The sequence below is a fragment of the Lolium rigidum genome, chromosome 4, assembly GCF_022539505.1.
Source record: "Lolium rigidum isolate FL_2022 chromosome 4, APGP_CSIRO_Lrig_0.1, whole genome shotgun sequence".
Taxonomy (NCBI): Eukaryota; Viridiplantae; Streptophyta; class Magnoliopsida; order Poales; family Poaceae; genus Lolium; species Lolium rigidum.
Window position 1 is genome coordinate 19,270,837 of NC_061511.1, and position 18,748 is coordinate 19,289,584.

At 44.9% G+C, this 18,748-nt stretch overlaps 1 protein-coding gene across 2 annotated transcripts; it reads right to left on the minus strand.

Moving 5' to 3' along the window:
- Nucleotides 1-778: 778 nt before the first annotated feature.
- Nucleotides 779-1,437, minus strand: LOC124705844. 2 transcript variants are annotated; one of them, XM_047237537.1, is made up of 2 exons: nucleotides 1,285-1,437; nucleotides 779-1,236 (listed from the first exon to the last, which is right to left on the minus strand). In XM_047237537.1, the coding sequence occupies exons 1-2, from the start codon at nucleotides 1,355-1,357 to the stop codon at nucleotides 1,031-1,033; spliced, it is 279 nt and encodes a 92-aa protein (XP_047093493.1). In that variant the 5' UTR covers nucleotides 1,358-1,437; the 3' UTR covers nucleotides 779-1,030. The 2 variants fall into 2 exon arrangements, with proteins under 2 accessions (XP_047093493.1, XP_047093492.1); XM_047237536.1 differs by having other exon boundaries at nucleotides 779-1,437.
- Between the last annotated feature and the right edge of the window lie 17,311 nt (nucleotides 1,438-18,748).

Below are 18,748 nucleotides of genomic sequence, written 5' to 3' on the forward strand. Positions count from 1 at the left end.
TGGGGAGCATAATAAAAAAGGTATATCGAGCCATATTTACACTGGGTCTTGCTAGGACAAAATCTCGACGCCCATTCAGGCGACGAGGCGGATAACTAGCTTAGATAGCTCACCTCCCAAAACAAGCACTCATGTTTACTCCGTTCATCCACAAATAAGTGTACATCTATGTTTATCCTAAGTCAAACATTTTAGCATTTGATTATTTTTCTTGGTAAAATAAAAAATATTTATTACACTAACTTGATATCACTAGATCCATTTTAAAATTTAGTTTCATAATATACCAATTTAATGTCATACATTTTGCTGCATTTTTGTAAAAATTGAATCAAATATAATATGTTTTTGACCGGCGTTTCGAAACTAGATGTTGTGCACAGAGGGAGTATCTCACTACCCACGCCGCGTCTACAGTTGAGTAATGGAGCTTAGAAAGTGGGAAATTATATTTGAGAACCTTAATAGATGCCTTCTCCATTGATTGATCTACTAAAGTAGTGTGATTTCGTTTAAGATTTTCAGACATTAACAAAACTATCATCAAGTTATTTGTTAGGAAATGCTAGTAAATAGATTGATTCCTTCTTTCCATGCAGAAAGGTGAAATACGGTTATGCAAGTGTCATCTTTTTTTTTTTTTGCGAGAGCAAGACATGTCGGCAAATAATTAGAGAGAGAAAAGCACGTGCATGGGCGTGGTCCCAGATGTTGCAAAACCATATGATTGAATCCATGGATCGGATAATGCAATGCATCAATCTCTGACACCAAAAAGGAAGAGAGAAAAGATAAACATGTTCTTAAGCAAGGATCCATCCTAATGCTGCTGCAGCAATCGATCAAATCACTCCAAGCTCCTAATCTGGCAAGAAAACACCTCCGCTAACAAGCAAGGTGCGATGCCACCGCTGGGGATTCATTCCGATCGGACCGACAAATCAACCGAAAAAAAGGCTCCCGGGTCGACTCGCTCTGCATCTGCGTAGCAAGAGAGTATGTACTGGACGGATCCGCGAGGACGACGAGGTCACGATGCGGCGGCGTCGAGGACCCTGGCCTGCTTGTTGTCGAGCATGGACCACATGACCTGCACGTCCTCGTAGGCGCAGGCCATGACGTCGCCGTAGAGCTGCGCGGTGGACGGGCTCTCCACCACGTCGCTGGCACGCGCCACCGCCGCCGCCGCTCCGGATCGCTTGAGCTGGTGGCGCGCACGGGGCGTCTTCCTGCCGCCTTCGCTGCCACTGCCGTGGTCGTCGCTCCTGCCGCTGCCGCTCCCGCCGGTGTGCTGCGGGCTGAGGATGGTGCAGGCCTTCCTGAACGGCGACGTGATGGTGCGCTTCCAAGAACCCATGGCCGATGGATTGAGCTATGTGTATATAGTCTAGTATCTAAGGAGTATCGAACAGATGGATGTTTTTGTATATGTTTGTGTATGCAATGCAACTGTGTTGTGAAGTGAGAACCGGCTGCTCTGGCTGGCCCTTGGAGGCAATATATATCCATGGTGGGTGAGAAGGAGAGGAAGAGGAGGGGGAGGAAGAGGAAGGTGGGGAGGCAAGATCCGGAAGACAGGATAGGGAGGGGTGCACGTTGCGGCGAGGAGCGCCAATGGAGAGGGCGGTAGGGACTTCCGCTCCATGTCCCCTCTCCTCCGCCGCCGGACCACCATCGGACGTCTCGGAAGCCCTGGTAGGTCACCGCGTAGGGTGCGTCCCACTCCCGCTCCTCCCACCCCACGAGAAGATCTTTAGTTTAAGTTTCGTGGGTGAGAACAGAATCATGCGCGGGCACGTGCTCCTCCAATCGACCTCGCTCGCCGCGAATCATGAGAAGCAACAGGCGCACATGCATCCACGGCCGGTATCATGCGCGCTGCCCCGAATGACGATGAGCACCAACGACGGCATCAGCGCCGCCCTGCATGTTAGCTAGCTAGCGTTGGCCCGTCGCGTTCGTACTGGAACGTACAGTCTCGTGTGGCGGTTGGGCTCGGATTCGGCAGGTTTCGATCGGTGGTACACTGGGAGTACTCCCTCGTGACATTCATTGCTTGCCCATCGCTGAGGATGTCACTGTGCTACAAAATGAATGCATTGCCGACATCTGCCATGGCCAACACTGAAATTCGGCACATATCACCAGAAAGAGATGGTATGTTTTTTCCTAAGTAGTGCATGTCAAATGATATATGGACATCTTCACTGCTACTATTAGGAAAAAGGTTTATAGACCCTGAGTTACTTGAGGCACCGGTGGCGCGCCCAAAAATTGGTGCGTTCGTACGCCGGGTAAGGGTCACCCACGTTCCCGTCAACAAAGAGAAGGTATGTTTTCCTAAGTAGTGCATGTCAGATGATATATGGGCATCTTCACCGCTACTACTACGAAAAAGTTTATAGGCCCCGAGCTACCCGTGCAACCGTCGACGCGACAAAAAGTGGTGCATTGGTACCGGTGCCATCCCCCTATCGTCGGTGCACCGGTGTAGTGGTGCGTCTGTTGTAATTTACCACCTACACACCACTATACCAGTGCGCCGACGGATACTGTGTGGCACGTATGCTCCACCACCACCACCCTCCCACCCATTGGGAGTCGCCTTTTTGGCTTTGAAAATAATAATAGAAAACGATAGAAATTTTAAAAAATAAAATCCTCGGAGATGCCCATGTGATATGTGTTCTAGATTTTAGGAAAATTGACAAATATAAATTTCGGCATATTATGTAAAATGGCATCATTTTTCGATATAACGGTTTTTTTGGTTGCATATGAACTCCAATGAAAAAAATTTATATGAAAAAATATCTATGGAAAACTTTACATCAGATTTCAACCGCATACGGCCATTCACCATTTTTTTTGATTCCTCAAAATCAAAAATGGAACAGGAGTTCTATGAGGTTTAAGATTTTGATGGAAAAAACAAAAAGAATCACCGCGCCAACGCACCACCATATCTGGTGCGCCGACGGTAACCTATTCTATATATGACCAAACCAGCTGGTGCACCACTCTCTTTCCTCTTCCCAATTCCTCTCTTTCTCTTCCTCATTTTCCTCTTCTCTCTTCCTCTTTCCCTTTATCCTCCTCCTCTTCACCTCCTTTCCGCTACCTCCCTCTGCCCACCACCTCCTCAAGCTACCTCCTCCGGATACTCCCTACGGTGACCGCCTCCTCGACCTACCTTATTTTTCCTAGTAGTGCGCGGCTACTCATTTGGAACGGACTCATATGTTTATGCCTGATGGCCAACTGTGAAAATGCAGCACCAGCGGTGGAAACATGACTAGAATGTGTAGATTCCTTTGGGGGCGACTCCATCCGGGCCAACCAAACGGACTAGGGCGGTATGTTTGGCTCCGCGCGGACAGGAAGGCACAAAAAGGATGTCCTAAGGATGCAACAGTCTGAACCACATTTCCAGCATAAATTTGGGTTGGAAATGGAGCCATGCATCTGCACGGACGCGTCGTTGAACGCTCGGCTATCTGTGTGTATCCTCTCGTAGCCCTAAGTGGTACAAAAGGAAGTAGAAGATTTTCATTGCAACTAAAATAAAGATTACACAAACATAAGTAAAACTAAATTGAAGGGCGGCTACGTGGACTCCTCAACATCCTCCGCCTCGTCGTGGCCGGAGGGACCAGCCTCGTTGTGTATCGATGCTCCATCATGGCTTCAAATGAATGTTGGTTCCGCTCGCATTTTTACGATGACACTAGAGCCTGGCCATCTAGAGGCATGGCATGCCTGACATGGGCATACCCTTCGGGTACCCATTATTAGTATACCCGGCTCGGCCCAATATGGAGAAGACTCAATATGGAGAAGGCCCAACAAGGCAACCCGAAGAAGTAGTCGACTAGGACTCTTGTAAAACCCTAGGCTGGTTGCATATATAAAGCTAGCCAGGGGCACCCGATAGGGAGAGAAGAACAGATAGACAGAATATAGACAACATAGCTCCGCTACGGCGGCACCCTGTAAACACATCTATGATCATATATTGGATTGCTAGCAGCACGTAGGGATCCTCGACCGAGGGGACCCGAAGCTGGGTACGTCGTGTGCCTAATCTCGCTCCCGGAACCTCCATCGTCGCTCTTCCCGAAAACCCTAGTCTACAATACGTAGGCATTGCCGAGGTGATCCCTCGTCAATTGGCGCCGTCTGTGGGAATCTGCGACGACTGGATTTCGTCATCCGGGCGAGATCTCTCACCATCAACAACAACGGCCAGATCGAGTCTGGTTTTCTCAGTTTCTTCAACATGATCGAATTCGTCGGGGAGTTCAAAACAGCGGCGCGATCGCTGCACTTCGCGATCCATCTCGATGCGGCAATGTCCAGCCTTACACGAAGACATATTTACTTCAAAAAAAGTTGTGCGGCTGCTACTTTCATCGTGCTACAACGCAGCTGTTGGAGATCGGATCAAGTTCCAAGGCTGCCACCATCACGTCTGGGTTGTCTTGCAAACACAAAAGCATGCAGGAATTGTCGGGTATGGAAAACAAATTTTAGCAAAAGCAAAGTTGCCTTCTAGCTTCGAAGCCCTGAAGACATATGGAGGATATACATCGAGTTAGGATTTCGTTGCCACCATAAATTACTTCGGAAAGACCATCAACTCCGACTATTTTCACCGTCGCATATTCTGTACGCTCGGGGGGCCCGCCCGTCGTGGACCCGCCATATCGACCGTGTCACCTCATCGACTACTTTCGGCTAAAACGCCGCATGGACTCGCCGATCTACTGCGTCCGTCCGACTTGCTTCAGCAATGACTCCGTCGCACCCGATAAAAAGCTAAGTTTTTTTTTTTCTTCTTCAAAGAATTGACTATTTGTTTACTTTCGCCACACCCGAATACTCGGGGGCTGCGTCATTACATTATTACAGCAAATACACCCGATATTCGTGGTTGTGTCATTACTTCGTTACCGCAAATATACTCGGTTACTTGGTGAATTTATTTTCTTCGGCTTCGGATATATCTTTTCTGCTTTAGTGGAATTATTTTCTCCGGTTCAGTGGAATTATTCTCTTCGGCAGTGGATTTATTTTCTTCGGCTTAGTGAAATTATCTTGTTCGGCTCAGTGGATTCATCTTCTTCGGCTTACTGGATTTTGCCTTCGTCGGATTCATCTTATAAAATTACCATTGGTTTCTTCTAATATAATATTACCCGATGCGTTTCCGGGTCAATGGATTCATCTTCTATGGATATTACTGGAACTATTTTCTTCGGCTCAATGGATTCATCCTCTATGATATCAGCGGATTCATCTTCTATGGTTATTATTGGATTTTTAGGGTCAACGGATTCATCCCCTATGATATCAATGGATTCATCTTTCATGGTTATTAATGGATTCTTCGGGTCAATGGATTCATCCTCTATGATATAAACGGATTCATCTTTTATGGTTATTAATGGATTCTTCGGGTCAATGGATTCATCCTCTATGATATCAGCGGATTCATCTTCATTATATGATTCATACTTGATGGTGTAATCTTTAATATGGATTCATCTCAAGAACTTCATCTCGGACTTCATCTTCAATATTTCATCCTTAATGATCTTCTTTTGGCGACACGGATAATACTCGGGGGCTCGACAACGATTTCGCCCCGAGTAACAACTGTGACACGGCGTCTCAGCAACAATCATGACATCACCCCAGTAACGCTCGGGGGCTCGGTTATTTCTTCATCAACAATTTTGCGGCATCCTTTTTTGCTATTTGGTGGTTTCTACTTTGGCTAGATTTCTTATCTACACTCGAAGACTTCATCACGCATCGACTTCGTCGTGTCCAATAAGCTAAGTATTCTTTTATTTTGCACAAAGTTGATTATCATTTACTTTCGCCGCACTCGACGCTCGGGGCTGCGCGGCATATATTCGCTTTACATATCATCGAATCTGAGCATCTAACACCGCATGCGAAAAAGAGAGTCAAGGAAAAGATAGAAAAAGTTTGTTTATTTGTGCAGGAGAAAGCAGATTTCAAAGTATATAAGAGAGAACCCGACGAAATTGTCTACATGGAGAACTCGAAGAAAGGACAAGACCCGACGAAATTTTCCTGAAGGAGGAACCCGAAAAATTATCTTCAAAGTGGTCCCGAAAAATTATCTTCAAGAAGATGCCGAAGAATTATCCTCAAGGAGGTGCCGAAGAATTATACTCAAGGAGGTGCCGAAGAATTATCCTCAAGGAGGTGCCAAAGAATTATACTCAAGGAGGTGCCGAAGAATTATCCTCAAGGAGGTGCCGAAGAATTATCCTCAAGGAGGTGCCGAAGAATTATACTCAAGGAGGTGCCGAAGAAATTATCCTCAAGGAGGTGCCGAAGAATTGTCCTCAAGGAGGACCCGAAGAAATTTTCCTGTGGGAGGAACTCGACGAAATTATCATCAAGGAGAAACCAAAAAAAAAAAAAAAAAAAAAAAGAGGAGTAAAAAAAAAAGAGGAGTAGAAAAAAAAAGGGGAGAAAAAAAAGAGGATGGACAAATCTTCGGGTCCATTGACTCGTCATTTGTTCTGAGCAAGAGCATCGGCGATGTGCTTGACGACAATATAGAAGCACCAATATATTCGGCTATCTCATCAAGCCCGAGAGAAAAAATATAGAAGAACCCGCAAAATGGGTCATTGCATCAGCCGAACAAGGCACTCGACAATATATTCTCAGAACGCCAAAGTTGCGATCAATTTCTGAATGCCGCAAATTTGCGAAGGTAAGACCCCGCATCCGTTCGCCGGGCGTGGCATCGCCGAAGACTGCGCTACGCTACTTTTATCCGTATCAACAGATACGAAGAAAAATCCTAACGGACGCGTTAGGTACCCGATAAATATGACTCGGGACTCGACGGAATGGTAAGACCTTAAGCGGCACTCGTCGAAGTTTACACCGAGTATCCCGAGATCATGTCCAGGGACGTGATCTTGAAGTAGGTTTCTGCGGATTGCCACTAGAGCAGTTAACTAGTACCGATCCGTCGGATGAACTAGCCCCAATTACCATTATCCCTGTACAATATAGATATGGATGTCAAATAAAAATAGCAAAGACCTGGAGTCGATAAAAAAAAGGGGCTGTGCCAAGTTTTTTATCGAATAGTACAACTTGAGCCTATGCCTAGGTGCAAGCACCTGCCCATAGGCTCGGGGGCTACTCTTATCGAGAGTATTGTTCACCCTCCCGAGAAGATACAAGAAAGAGGAAAAATTGTGGTGTCGATTAAAAGCAAGTTGAGCCTACACCCAAGTGCAAACACTTGGCTGTAGCCTCGGGGGCTACTCCCATCGGGAACGCTGGTCGCGCACCCGATAGAAAAATAACTTCGACAGCATCTATGACAATCAAGGTTTGTAGACTCAACTCGATTCTACGACTCGAGTGGAGCCTACTCCCATCGGGAGCACATGGATTTCATCAAGTCCTCCGAAATATAGTTAAGTTCTTCATCGAGTAGTACAACTTGAGTCTATGCCCAAGTGCAAGCACTTGCCCATAGACTCGGGGCTACTCCCATCGAGAGCGCCGCCACGCACCCGATAATTTCAAGAATCGTCGACATCATCTACGTTACACATGATCTATGACATGGACCTCGCCTTGTATTTTCTTCGACTCCGGAGATGGTTATGCTTGGAGTTTCTACGCAAGTCTTCGACTTCCCTATAAACTCGGGGCTACCGACATGGGCATACCCTTCGGGTACCCATTATTAGTATACCCGGCTCGGCCCAATATGGAGAAGACTCAATATGGAGAAGGCCCAACAAGGCAACCCGAAGAAGTAGTCGACTAGGACTCTTGTAAAACCCTAGGCTGGTTGCATATATAAAGCTAGCCAGGGCACCCGATAGGGAGAGAAGAACAGATAGACAGAATATAGACAACATAGCTCCGCTACGGCGGCACCCTGTAAACACATCTATGATCATATATTGGATTGCTAGCAGCACGTAGGGATCCTCGACCGAGGGGACCCGAAGCTGGGTACGTCGTGTGCCTAATCTCGCTCCCGGAACCTCCATCGTCGCTCTTCCCGAAAACCCTAGTCTACAATACGTAGGCATTGCCGAGGTGATCCCTCGTCAATGCCCACCTCCCAAAGATCCATCACCGCCCTGGACTCCACCTTTCGGCGCTTCAGAGTCGCATAGGTCTCCATATCCCAAGGGTCCTCCCCACATGTGCCACCATCTCCTGGTTCTTTTGGTGCACCTCCACTTTTCGGCTCTGCCTGACCGCCACGTTAGCTTCGCACGCCTAGCAGGCTTCCTCCCGCTAGGAGACATATGTTGCATCATGAGTGCCCACCTAGGCCTCCCTCTGAGCGAGGATGCCTGCCAGGGCTTGTCGTTCGGCAACAAGGAGTCAGTGGATAGACGCCATGGTGGGCGGTCTCGAAGGAGGCGACCAAAGATGCTTGTGCATGGCTCACCAACATCGTCATTGAAGTCATTGAGCTTTTGCATAGGCATTGAGTTTCCCCCACCACCGCCTCAGCCGTGAGCTCCGCCCACACCACCACCTCGGCCCCCTTTGGTTCTACGTAGACAACGACCTCCACCATTGTTTTCGCCTTGTCCGCCACCAGCAGGTAGCACTCGCTCGCTAGGTGGGTGAGCTTGGCCGAGTTCATCATTTTGCGGCAAGGCATGGCTGCTAGATAGGGTTTGCCCGTCCATCCCGCGACGTAGTCCTTCTTATAGCCCACGTTAACTGAGCAGCCTACATGGAAATGAGACGTCGTGGTTGGGGAGGCTATGCACCAGCATTAACCTTGTTGTGTCATCCATGGCAGTGAGTGGAATATGGAAAAAAAATTGGCACGCTCCTTGCACCCCTGCCCGATACGGACCGGGGGAGGACACAAGGCTCTAGCCTATCCATGGGGCGCCACGAACGGACAAAAACGAACACTTTTGTTTTGGGATGTAGGCAGCCTCTTGGAGATGCCCTAACCATCACTATGTTTTTTGCTCCATAGTGTGCATGTCACATAGGAAAAGGAGCTTACTTGGTTGCTCGCAACCTTTCTGGGAATATTTGGAAATTAGCTCCACGGAGCCACAATTTATCCAGCCAAGTCCAAAGCCATGTTCTGCATCTAATTCGGTTGTTAACATTTAATTTTGCACTCATTTTGTAAACTTTGTTTGGCTGCCAACAAAATCGTATTATGGCCGGGAGGATGCAAATTTAGCTTATTTGGTTACATACGATTCTAGTGTTGTGGTAACCACTTCTCACAAGTGATAACCTTACCACCCACAACTCTAAACTAGTAGCTTAGAAAATCAGCAGACATCATATTTAACTAACATGCAAGAGTAGATTTACTAGAAAATAGCAATTCTTCGTGCTGTAACATAGCTAATATAAAATATGAGTTCACCATGATATTACCTAGGTACTAACAAGTAGAAGTTATACACATAATTAGGGGTAGTTCATAGAAGAGGACGGCATCACGATCTTCTACGTTAGTCCTTCACTTCTTCTTCCTCTTCTTCATCTCCTATTCCACAACTCACTAGCCCACTGCTTCCTCTTGTTCTTCCAAGCATGATTTTCATTGAGAGGGACGCTATGGCAACCATAAATGTCATCAAGTGTCTCTTCATTCTCATCTGGGAAGAAAGCATCGATACCCCACTCTAAGTTCTAGTTGTGCAGAATGCAATAGGGAAGAACTAGCTTAACTTTAGCTGGGAAAGGATGTAATACCTTCTGAGTGGGATCTTAAATCTATTCTTCAGAGCAGTGAATGCCCTCTTGATCATGACTCTAAGGCTTGAGTGTCTGATATTGATAAGTTTCTTGGCATTCTTGGGGTAGTACCTTGAAGAAAACCCATTCAGATGGTACCTTGCTAACCTTAAGGGTGCAAGAATACCAAGGTGGCAAGCATATCCATCATCAGCTAGGTAAAACTTACCTTTATGTATTTTGAGGCTAGAAAATTTGTTGCCAAAAATTCTTGCACCATGGGCTAATCCTTCCCATCAAACTAAGACACATGAAAGCTTCATATCAAAATCATTATACATAAGCACATTTTGTCTGGTGTATTGCTTTCTCCCCTCTATGAATGATTGTCTAACCTAACCCAACACAATCTTTTAATTAACATGACCAATTTTTAGGCCTCGCTAAAATACATCGTGTCATGAACTAGTAAGAAGAGTTGCTCACCTTGAAATATCAAAATCATCGGTATCTTTCTCTTTTCTTCCTGGGAGTACAAGCAGATGGTGGCTTGATCATCTCACATCTAAGCTCTCTAATATAATACACGACTTATGTACTGGGATATTTTCTCAGTCGATCTCCTCCATGTGTTGTCAATCTCTCGAAATCTGTGGTTATGTCCAAGAGCATGAAGGAACATTGCCACTTGGGCTCTTCGACACAGGTGTAAATGCTATCTTTAAGCAACCCCTAACTCTCCAAGTCTTCATAAGGTGGTTAAAAGGTCCTCGTTTCATTGTAAGGATGTTGGTAGATTATATTCATTGTTGTTGTAGATGTAATTCATCTGTCGTATTCAACATGGGAGTATATGTGGTGGCGGGCTAATAATTTCGACCAATCGCTCTCTTGTGGATCAAAAGCATCTAGGCCCGAATCACAGCTACGAGGCGATGTGCCTGAATGAAAAGCTTCATATGTTTGTCCTAGTTAAATTGATGTTTCATAAGTAACTATGAAATCATCCATAAGCTGAAAATAATGAGCTAATGATATAACGGTGGAGGGCGAGAGGGGGCAAGGACCGGACGGAGCCGGAGACGATGGGGAAAAGAGGGTGATGGAGATGAAGAGGGCAAGCCAGTGCCATAGATCTGCGAGACCCACCATCACCGATGTCGGAGATATGATGAGAGGGTGACAGAGGCGGTGTTGGAGATCTGAAATGTTGGAGCAGCCGTTTTGCGGATCTAAACCGTCACCTCTGTTGCCCAAGAGAAAAAGTGTGGATGGAATAATTCTCCACAGGTGTTGACCAACAAACACGGTGGTGAGGCTACATTTCACGCCAAACTGCGGAGCCAATTTTGTTTGGCTCCCACCATCACCAAGCTTGTTTCCCGCGCACGTTGTTGCTCTTTTGACGCCTGCCGAGTGGAAACGCTCGATTCGGGTGTTCCTTGCAACCATGTCGACGCTGCTTTAAGGTTCATGCCAGTCCAGAACACGGCGGACCGCGAGCAACAAGACAAGCGTATTTTAGCTTACGGAAAATGGGAAACGGTTCGTGAGCAACCAAACTGGTCAAATGTGGGGTAAGAGCTGGGTTTTATGACCTGATTGCTACAGAGAAAAATGTTGGACGTTGCTGCATTGATGTAGTCCTTATGTCCTGACAGTCAAACAGCAGGCGCGTTGCCTGCCGGATCTGTAGATGCATGAATGATGTGCGTTTAAGCTAGTACACTTGATTCAAACGGTGAGTATTATATTAACATTTTAGGCGCGCGCAGCACAAGGTTTGAAAACCAGCCCCCGTGACGACCGGCCACTAACGGTTTTTCAGTGTCCGGTATCAATCAACTAATCGTCATCTTACCACTTCCGAGTTCTGACAGTGTTACCTAATGATGATGCACGCCGACAGAGGGAAATGGTTACTTAAAGTGTTGATCACAGAAGACTGTGACTGTTTACTTGTATATTGTTCATAGTGCAGAGTTCCGAAGAAAACTTTATATATGTGTGCAAAGATGCTTGGGAAGTGTCTAGAGGCCAATTGTAGCAATCTAACCATTTTTTATTTTCTAGAAAGATGATAGCTTAAGGTAAAAAACAAACAGCCACGTGAAAGGCCGGTTAAGTATAGTTGCTTAAGTATTAGTAATCATTTTGGTAGCAAGTTGCTTATGTATTAGTACTCATTTTGTAAGCAAGTTGCTTAATTATTTGAGCATTGACATCTTCTATTGGCCGGATGCATGCATATATTGTACACGCGACGTAGGTGAGTCTCGTCGTTGTCAGATTGATTCGGCGGTGTAACTGAAATGTATGTCCCACACATTCAAATTATTAAGAACATAATGGATTCCTTTCATAAAAATGGGAGGAAGGTCAACTAGTGTCGGTTTCGTTCGTCGACGATAAAGCAGTGGAGCCGGCCAGGCTTCGCCCTGTTGACTCTTAGAAGTCAAATACATAGGGTGAGAAATTAAATAAGTCAAATGCTAGCTAGATCATTGGGCAGAGTATTATTTTTGAGTCGTTATAAGTTTCTTTCTTTATATCAACGTTATAAGTTACTACTCCCTTTGTTCCATAATTCTTGTCATGCTTTTAATTAAAATTTATACTAGGACAACGACTTGAATTATAGAATGGAGGGGTACTACTTACCATGATATTTCAAAATCCTAATTTTGTAGTATAAAGATTCATGTAGACCAGATTTTCTAACTTTGATAATTATTAATATATGAAAATCTCATGAAATTGCGCCAACACCATTTTTTAGGGCTGTTGAAACATACACTATTAAGTGGAAAATACCCGAAAATTGCGCCATTGGAAATTTTAAGCGAAAACTATGATATGTTCCCAAGAGTTAAGTGACTCAACAATAAACTGAACTAATATTTATTTTCTCTAGCTCCACTTGATCCAAGCGGAGCTGGTGAAAGAGGTTATGCCTCTGATACATATATTTTCATTCTCTCCTAAATGGGTTGTATAGTTGATATCGAATTTTACCTTTCAATCGACGACATATTTTGTAATCATGATTTTTTAATCCTTCTGAAATGTTAAATTGTGAACAAAATTTAGACTTGCATTAAGAAATCTTCCAAAACACTATTTATCTAGATATTAGTTTCAACTGTCCAAAAAATAGTAAGCAAAGATAAAAAAATATTTGAAAGGGTAAGCAAAGGTATATTATTGCAATAGAACTTTTCCATGCATTTTAAATTGATAATACTTCCATTCTAATATATGATTATTTTCAGAAACCTAAACTAACTTTCAAAAAAGGGTTATATTTTAGAACGAAGGTAATATTTTGGACTAAGATTGCCAAAACTTGCGAAATGCATCAAAACTAATAATGTATTGAAAAAGTTCTTAGGATTTCCTAGAACAGTGAAGGAAAATCGTCTTGTTTGCTGATTTTGTTTCAAATATTTAAAATTTTGAATTTCATTTGCACCAAATTTGGCAGAACTTTTCCAAACCTCTAAAGGAACAATGCCTTGAAAAAACTGCTCAAACTTTCTTAGAATAATCACCCTGGCTACCCACAAAAGTTTAACAAACACCACCAACACAAAGATGTTCATCGAGGTTCTACTAGCGTCAGCATCATCACCCTGCATCACTCTGACTTCCCGAAGAAGGGACAAATAAAGATCTTCTCGCCGAAGTGCACCATGAAGCTCAAGCCATCCACTAGTAGAAAAAGAGCCTTCCATCCGCCCCCATTAGTCCCCAAAATATACGAACCGCGACTAATGGGGTCTTTAGTCGTGGTTCGGGAGGCGAACCGCGACCAAAGGCCTGAGCCCAGGGCGCTCGGTGGCCAGCTGGTGGACGGGAGGAGCTTTAGTCGCGGTTGGCTAGGCCAACCGCGACTAAAGGTGCCCGAAGGCCTTTAGTCGCGGTTGGCCAGGCCAACCGCGACTAAAGCCCGACCCCTATATATACCGTTCAGCACACTCACTTAGCCATTTGGTGCCACTTCTCTTCACAATCTTCACAAGTGGGTGGTGGGTTTGATTTTGGTTCCTCTTATGCACACAAGGTCTTCGATGAAATGCCCGAGAGATTGAAAGAAACATGATATGAAGTGTCCGAGCCACACTTGAGCTTTCTCATTTATTTTTCCTCGATCGCGGTTAGCAACTTGAACCTTTCATGTGTCATTGATAAAATATGTATGTGTGTAGTTCATTGTTTAATTTCTATTATTTCTAGCTAGTTAGTTTAACAAATGCATGATGGTTAATTATATACTTTATATAATAATAATGCAGATGAATCGGCAATGGATGCACGGTAACCGACTCTCCGGCGAGTTCACTACGGGTTTGAAAGATTTCCTCGTAGTGGCTAATGCGAACAAGCAGGAGGGTTTTGTTATCTGTCCATGTGTTGGCTCTAAGAATCAGAAGGGTTACTCTTCCTCAAGAGAAGTTCACCTACACCTGCTTCGGCACGGTTTCATGCCAAGCTATAATTGTTGGACCAAGCATGGAGAAAGAGGGGTTATAATGGAAGAAGATGAAGAAGAGGATGATTTCATCGATGACAACTATCTTGATCATTTTGGTGATACTTTCATGGAGGATGCTGAAGGTGGGGAAGGTCAAGGGGAAGGTGAAGGGGAAGGTGAAGAAGAGGCACGTGATGAGCCCGCTGATGATCTTGGTCGGACCATTGCTGATGCACGGAGACGCTGCGAAACTGAAAAGGAGAGGGAGAATTTGGATCGCATGTTAGAGGATCACAAAAAGTCGCTGTACCCAGGATGCGATAATGGTCTAAAAAAGCTGGGCTGCACACTGGATTTGCTGAAATGGAAGGCACATGAAGGTGTAGCTGACTCGGGATTTGAAAACTTGCTGAAAATGTTGAAGAATATGTTTCCAAAGAATAACGAGTTGCCCGCCAGTACGTACGAAGCAAAGAAGGTTGTCTGTCCTCTAGGTTTAGAGGTTCTGAAGATACATGCATGCATTAACGATCGCATCCTCTACCTCGGTGAATACGAGAATTTGAATGAATGCCCGGTATGCACCGCATTGCGTTATAAGATCGGAGGCGATGACCCTGGTGACGATGTTGAGGGCCAGAAACCAAGGAAGAGGGTTCCCGCGAAGGTGATGTGGTATGCTCCTATAATACCACGGTTGAAACGTCTGTTCAGGAACAAAGAGCATGCCAAGTTGTTGCGATGGCACAAAGAGGAGCGTAAGTCGGACGGGGAGTTGAGACACCCCGCAGATGGAACGCAATGGAGAAAGATCGACAAAGAGTTCAAAGATTTTGCAGCTGACGCAAGGAACATAAGATTTGGTCTAAGTACAAATCACGCCAGCGCTGGTTACGGGATGGCTCTTTGCATGTTCGACGGCCGAGCAGAACTTGCTTGTCTCTTGTTTGATGTAGTTCCATCTTTTTCTGAGGGACTCTTCCATGCGAGCGCTTGGGATGTGGTAGGGCGGGTGCATCTTGGTCTCGTTGTACTCCTGCATGACCTTGGACCAGTACACCTTGCCCTTTTGTTTGGCGCCATTAATACAGTCATGGCTTGTTGCCAGCCACGGGTCGCACAAACATTTATCCTCGTCATCGATGAATCCTTCTGTCCTGTGGCTCTCCCACTTCTTCTTCATAGCATTGTCCGTGGTGAGGTCAGGCTCTGTTGACGCGTCCTCAAAGTCGTCGACGCACACGGGTGTTGGCTGCGTGGGCTGGGTGGCGAACAGCCGTGCGCGATCGATGTCCTCCGCATCTTGCGTCGGTGCCCACTCATCATCCGGGCATGTCCCGGCCCCATCGTCGACAATGAAGCCGCCGCCAAAGATCATGGTCTGGATGTCTGTCTCATTCCGGTCCTTCCAATAGGCATGCGAATGACCGGACGGCAGACGCATGATACAGGGCAGTCACACACATTGAGAGAGCTCACATATCGGTTCGTCCATCGTCGGGGCAGTCGCTGCCATTTCGTCAAACATGATGCGGGGCTCCGGCATGCTCTTCTCCGGCAGCTAGCGCATCTTGTGTGTCGCGCCCTGATAACTCACAAGTATAGGGGATCGCAACAGTCTTCGAGGGAAGTAAAACCCAAATTTATTGATTCGACACAAGGGGAAGCAAAGAATACTTATAAGCCTTAACAACTGAGTTATCAATTCAGCTGCACCTAGAAAAGCACTAGTAACAGGGGTGTGATACGTCTCCGACGTATCGATAATTTCTTATGTTCCATGCCACATTATTGATGATATCTACATGTTTTATACACATTATATGTCGTATTTATGCATTTTCCGGCACTAACCTATTAACGAGATGCCGAAGAGCCGATTGTTGCTTTTCGTCGTATTTGGTTTCAGAAATCTTACAAAGGAAATATTCTCGGAATTGGACGAAATCAACGCCCAGGGTCCTATTTTTGCACGAAGCTTCCAGAAGACCGAGGGGGAAAGGAAGTGGGGCCACGAGTCGATGACACGCTAGGGCGGCGCGGCCCAGGTGCTGGCCGCGCGGCCCTATTGTGTCGCCACCTCGTGTGGCCCCCTGACTTGCCCTTCCGCCTACTTAAAGCCTCCGTCGCGAAACCCCCAGTACCGAGAGCCACGATACGGAAAACCTTACTGAGACGCCGCCGCCGCCAATCCCATCTCGGGGGATTCTAGAGATCGCCTCCGGCACCCTGCCGGAGAGGGGAATCATCTCCCGGAGGACTCTTCACCACCATGGTCGCCTCCGGAGTGATGAGTGAGTAGTTCACCCCTGTACTATGGGTCCATAGCAGTAGCTAGATGGTCGTCTTCTCCTTATGTGCTTCATTGTTGGATCTTGTGAGCTGCCTAACATGATCAAGATCATCTATCTGTAATTCTATATGTTGTGTTTGTCGGGATCCGATGGATAGAGAATACTATGTTATGTTGATTATCAATCTATTACTTATGTGTTGTTTATGATCTTGCATGCTCTCCGTTATTAGTAGAGGCTCGGCCAAGTTTTTACTCTTAACTCCAAGAGGGAGTATTTATGCTCGATAGTGGGTTCATGCCTCCATTAAATCCGGGACGGTGACCGAAAGTTCTAAGGTTGTGGATGTGCTTGTTGCCACTAGGGATAAAACATTGATGCTATGTCCGAGGATGTAGTTATTGATTACATTACGCACCATACTTAATGCAATTGTCTCGTTGTTTGCAACTTAATACTGGAAGGGGTTCGGATGATAACCTGAAGGTGGACTTTTTAGGCATAGATGCATGCTGGATAGCGGTCTATGTACTTTGTCGTAATGCCCAATTAAATCTCACAATACTCATCGTATCATGTATGCGCATTGTCATGCCCTCTCTATTTGTCAATTGCCCGACTGTAATTTGTTCACCCAACATGCTATTTATCTTATGGGAGAGACACCTCTAGTGAACTGTGGACCCCGGTCCTATTCTTTTACATCGAATACAATCTACTGCAATATTTGTTCTTTACTATTTTCTGCAAACAATCATCATCCACACTATACATCTAATCCTTTGTTACAGCAAGCCGGTGAGATTGACAACCTCACTGTTTCGTTGGGGCAAAGTACTTTGGTTGTGTTGTGCAGGTTCCACGTTGGCGCCGGAATCCCTGGTGTTGCGCCGCACTACATCCCGCCACCAACAACCTTCAACTTGCTTCTTGGCTCCTCCTGGTTCGATAAACCTTGGTTTCTTTCTGAGGGAAAACTTGCTACTGTCTGCATCACACCTTCCTCTTGGGGTTCCCAACGGACGTGTGCTGTACACGCCATCAAGCATTTTTTCTGACGCCGTTGCCGGGGAGATCAAGACACGCTGCAAGGGAAGTCTCCACAATCCAATCTCTTTACTTTGTTTTTGTCTTGCTTTATTTTATTTACTACTTTGTTTGCTGCATTATATCAAAATACAAAAAAATTAGTTGCTAGCTTTACTTTATTTACTGTCTTGTTCTCTATATCAAAAACACAAAAAAAAATTAGTTACTTGCATTTACTTTATCTAGTTTGCTTTATTTACTACTGTTAAAATGAATACTCCTGAAAACACTAAGTTGTGTGACTTCACAAACACTAATAATAATGATTTCCTATGCACACCTATTGCTCCACCTGCTACTACAGCTGAATTCTTTGAAATTAAACCTGCTTTACTGAATCTTGTTATGCGAGATCAATTTTCTGGTGTTAGTTCTGATGATGCTGCTGCCCATCTCAATAATTTTGTTGCTTGTGTGAAATGCAAAAGTATAAAGATGTAGATGGTGACATTATAAAATTAAAATTGTTTCCTTTCTCATTAAGAGCAAGAGCTAAAGATTGGTTGCTATCTCTGCCTAAGAATAGTATTGATTCATGGACTAAATGCAAGGATGCTTTTATTGGTAGATATTATCCCCCTGCTAAAATTATATCTTTGAGGAGTAGCATAATGAATTTTAAACAATTGGATAATGAGCATGTTGCACAAGCATGGGAAAGAATTAAATCTTTGGTAAAGAATTGCCCAACCCATGGACTGACTACTTGGATGATCATCCAAACCTTTTATGCAGGACTGAACTTTTCTTCGCGGAACCTATTGGATTCAGCTGCTGGAGGTACCTTTATGTCCATCACTCTTGGTGAAGCAACAAAGATTCTTGATAATATGATGATTAATTACTCGAATGGCACACGGAAAGAGCTCCACAAGGTAAGAAGGTAAATTCTGTCGAAGAAACCTCTTCCTTGAGTGATAAGATTGATGCTATTATGTCTATGCTTGTGAATGATAGGACTAATGTTGATCCTAATAATGTTCCGTTAGCTTCATTGGTTGCCCAAGAAGAACATGTTGATGTAAACTTCATTAAAAATAATAATCTCAACAACAATGCTTATCAGAACAATTCTAGTAATAACTATAGGCCATATCCTTATAATAATGGTAACGGTTATGGTAATTCTTATGGGAATTCT

Excerpts from the sequence above, each read along its gene's own strand:
- LOC124705844 (XM_047237536.1), bottom strand. The coding sequence starts at position 1,357 with ATGGGTTCTTGGAAGCGCACCATCACGTCGCCGTTCAGGAAGGCCTGC.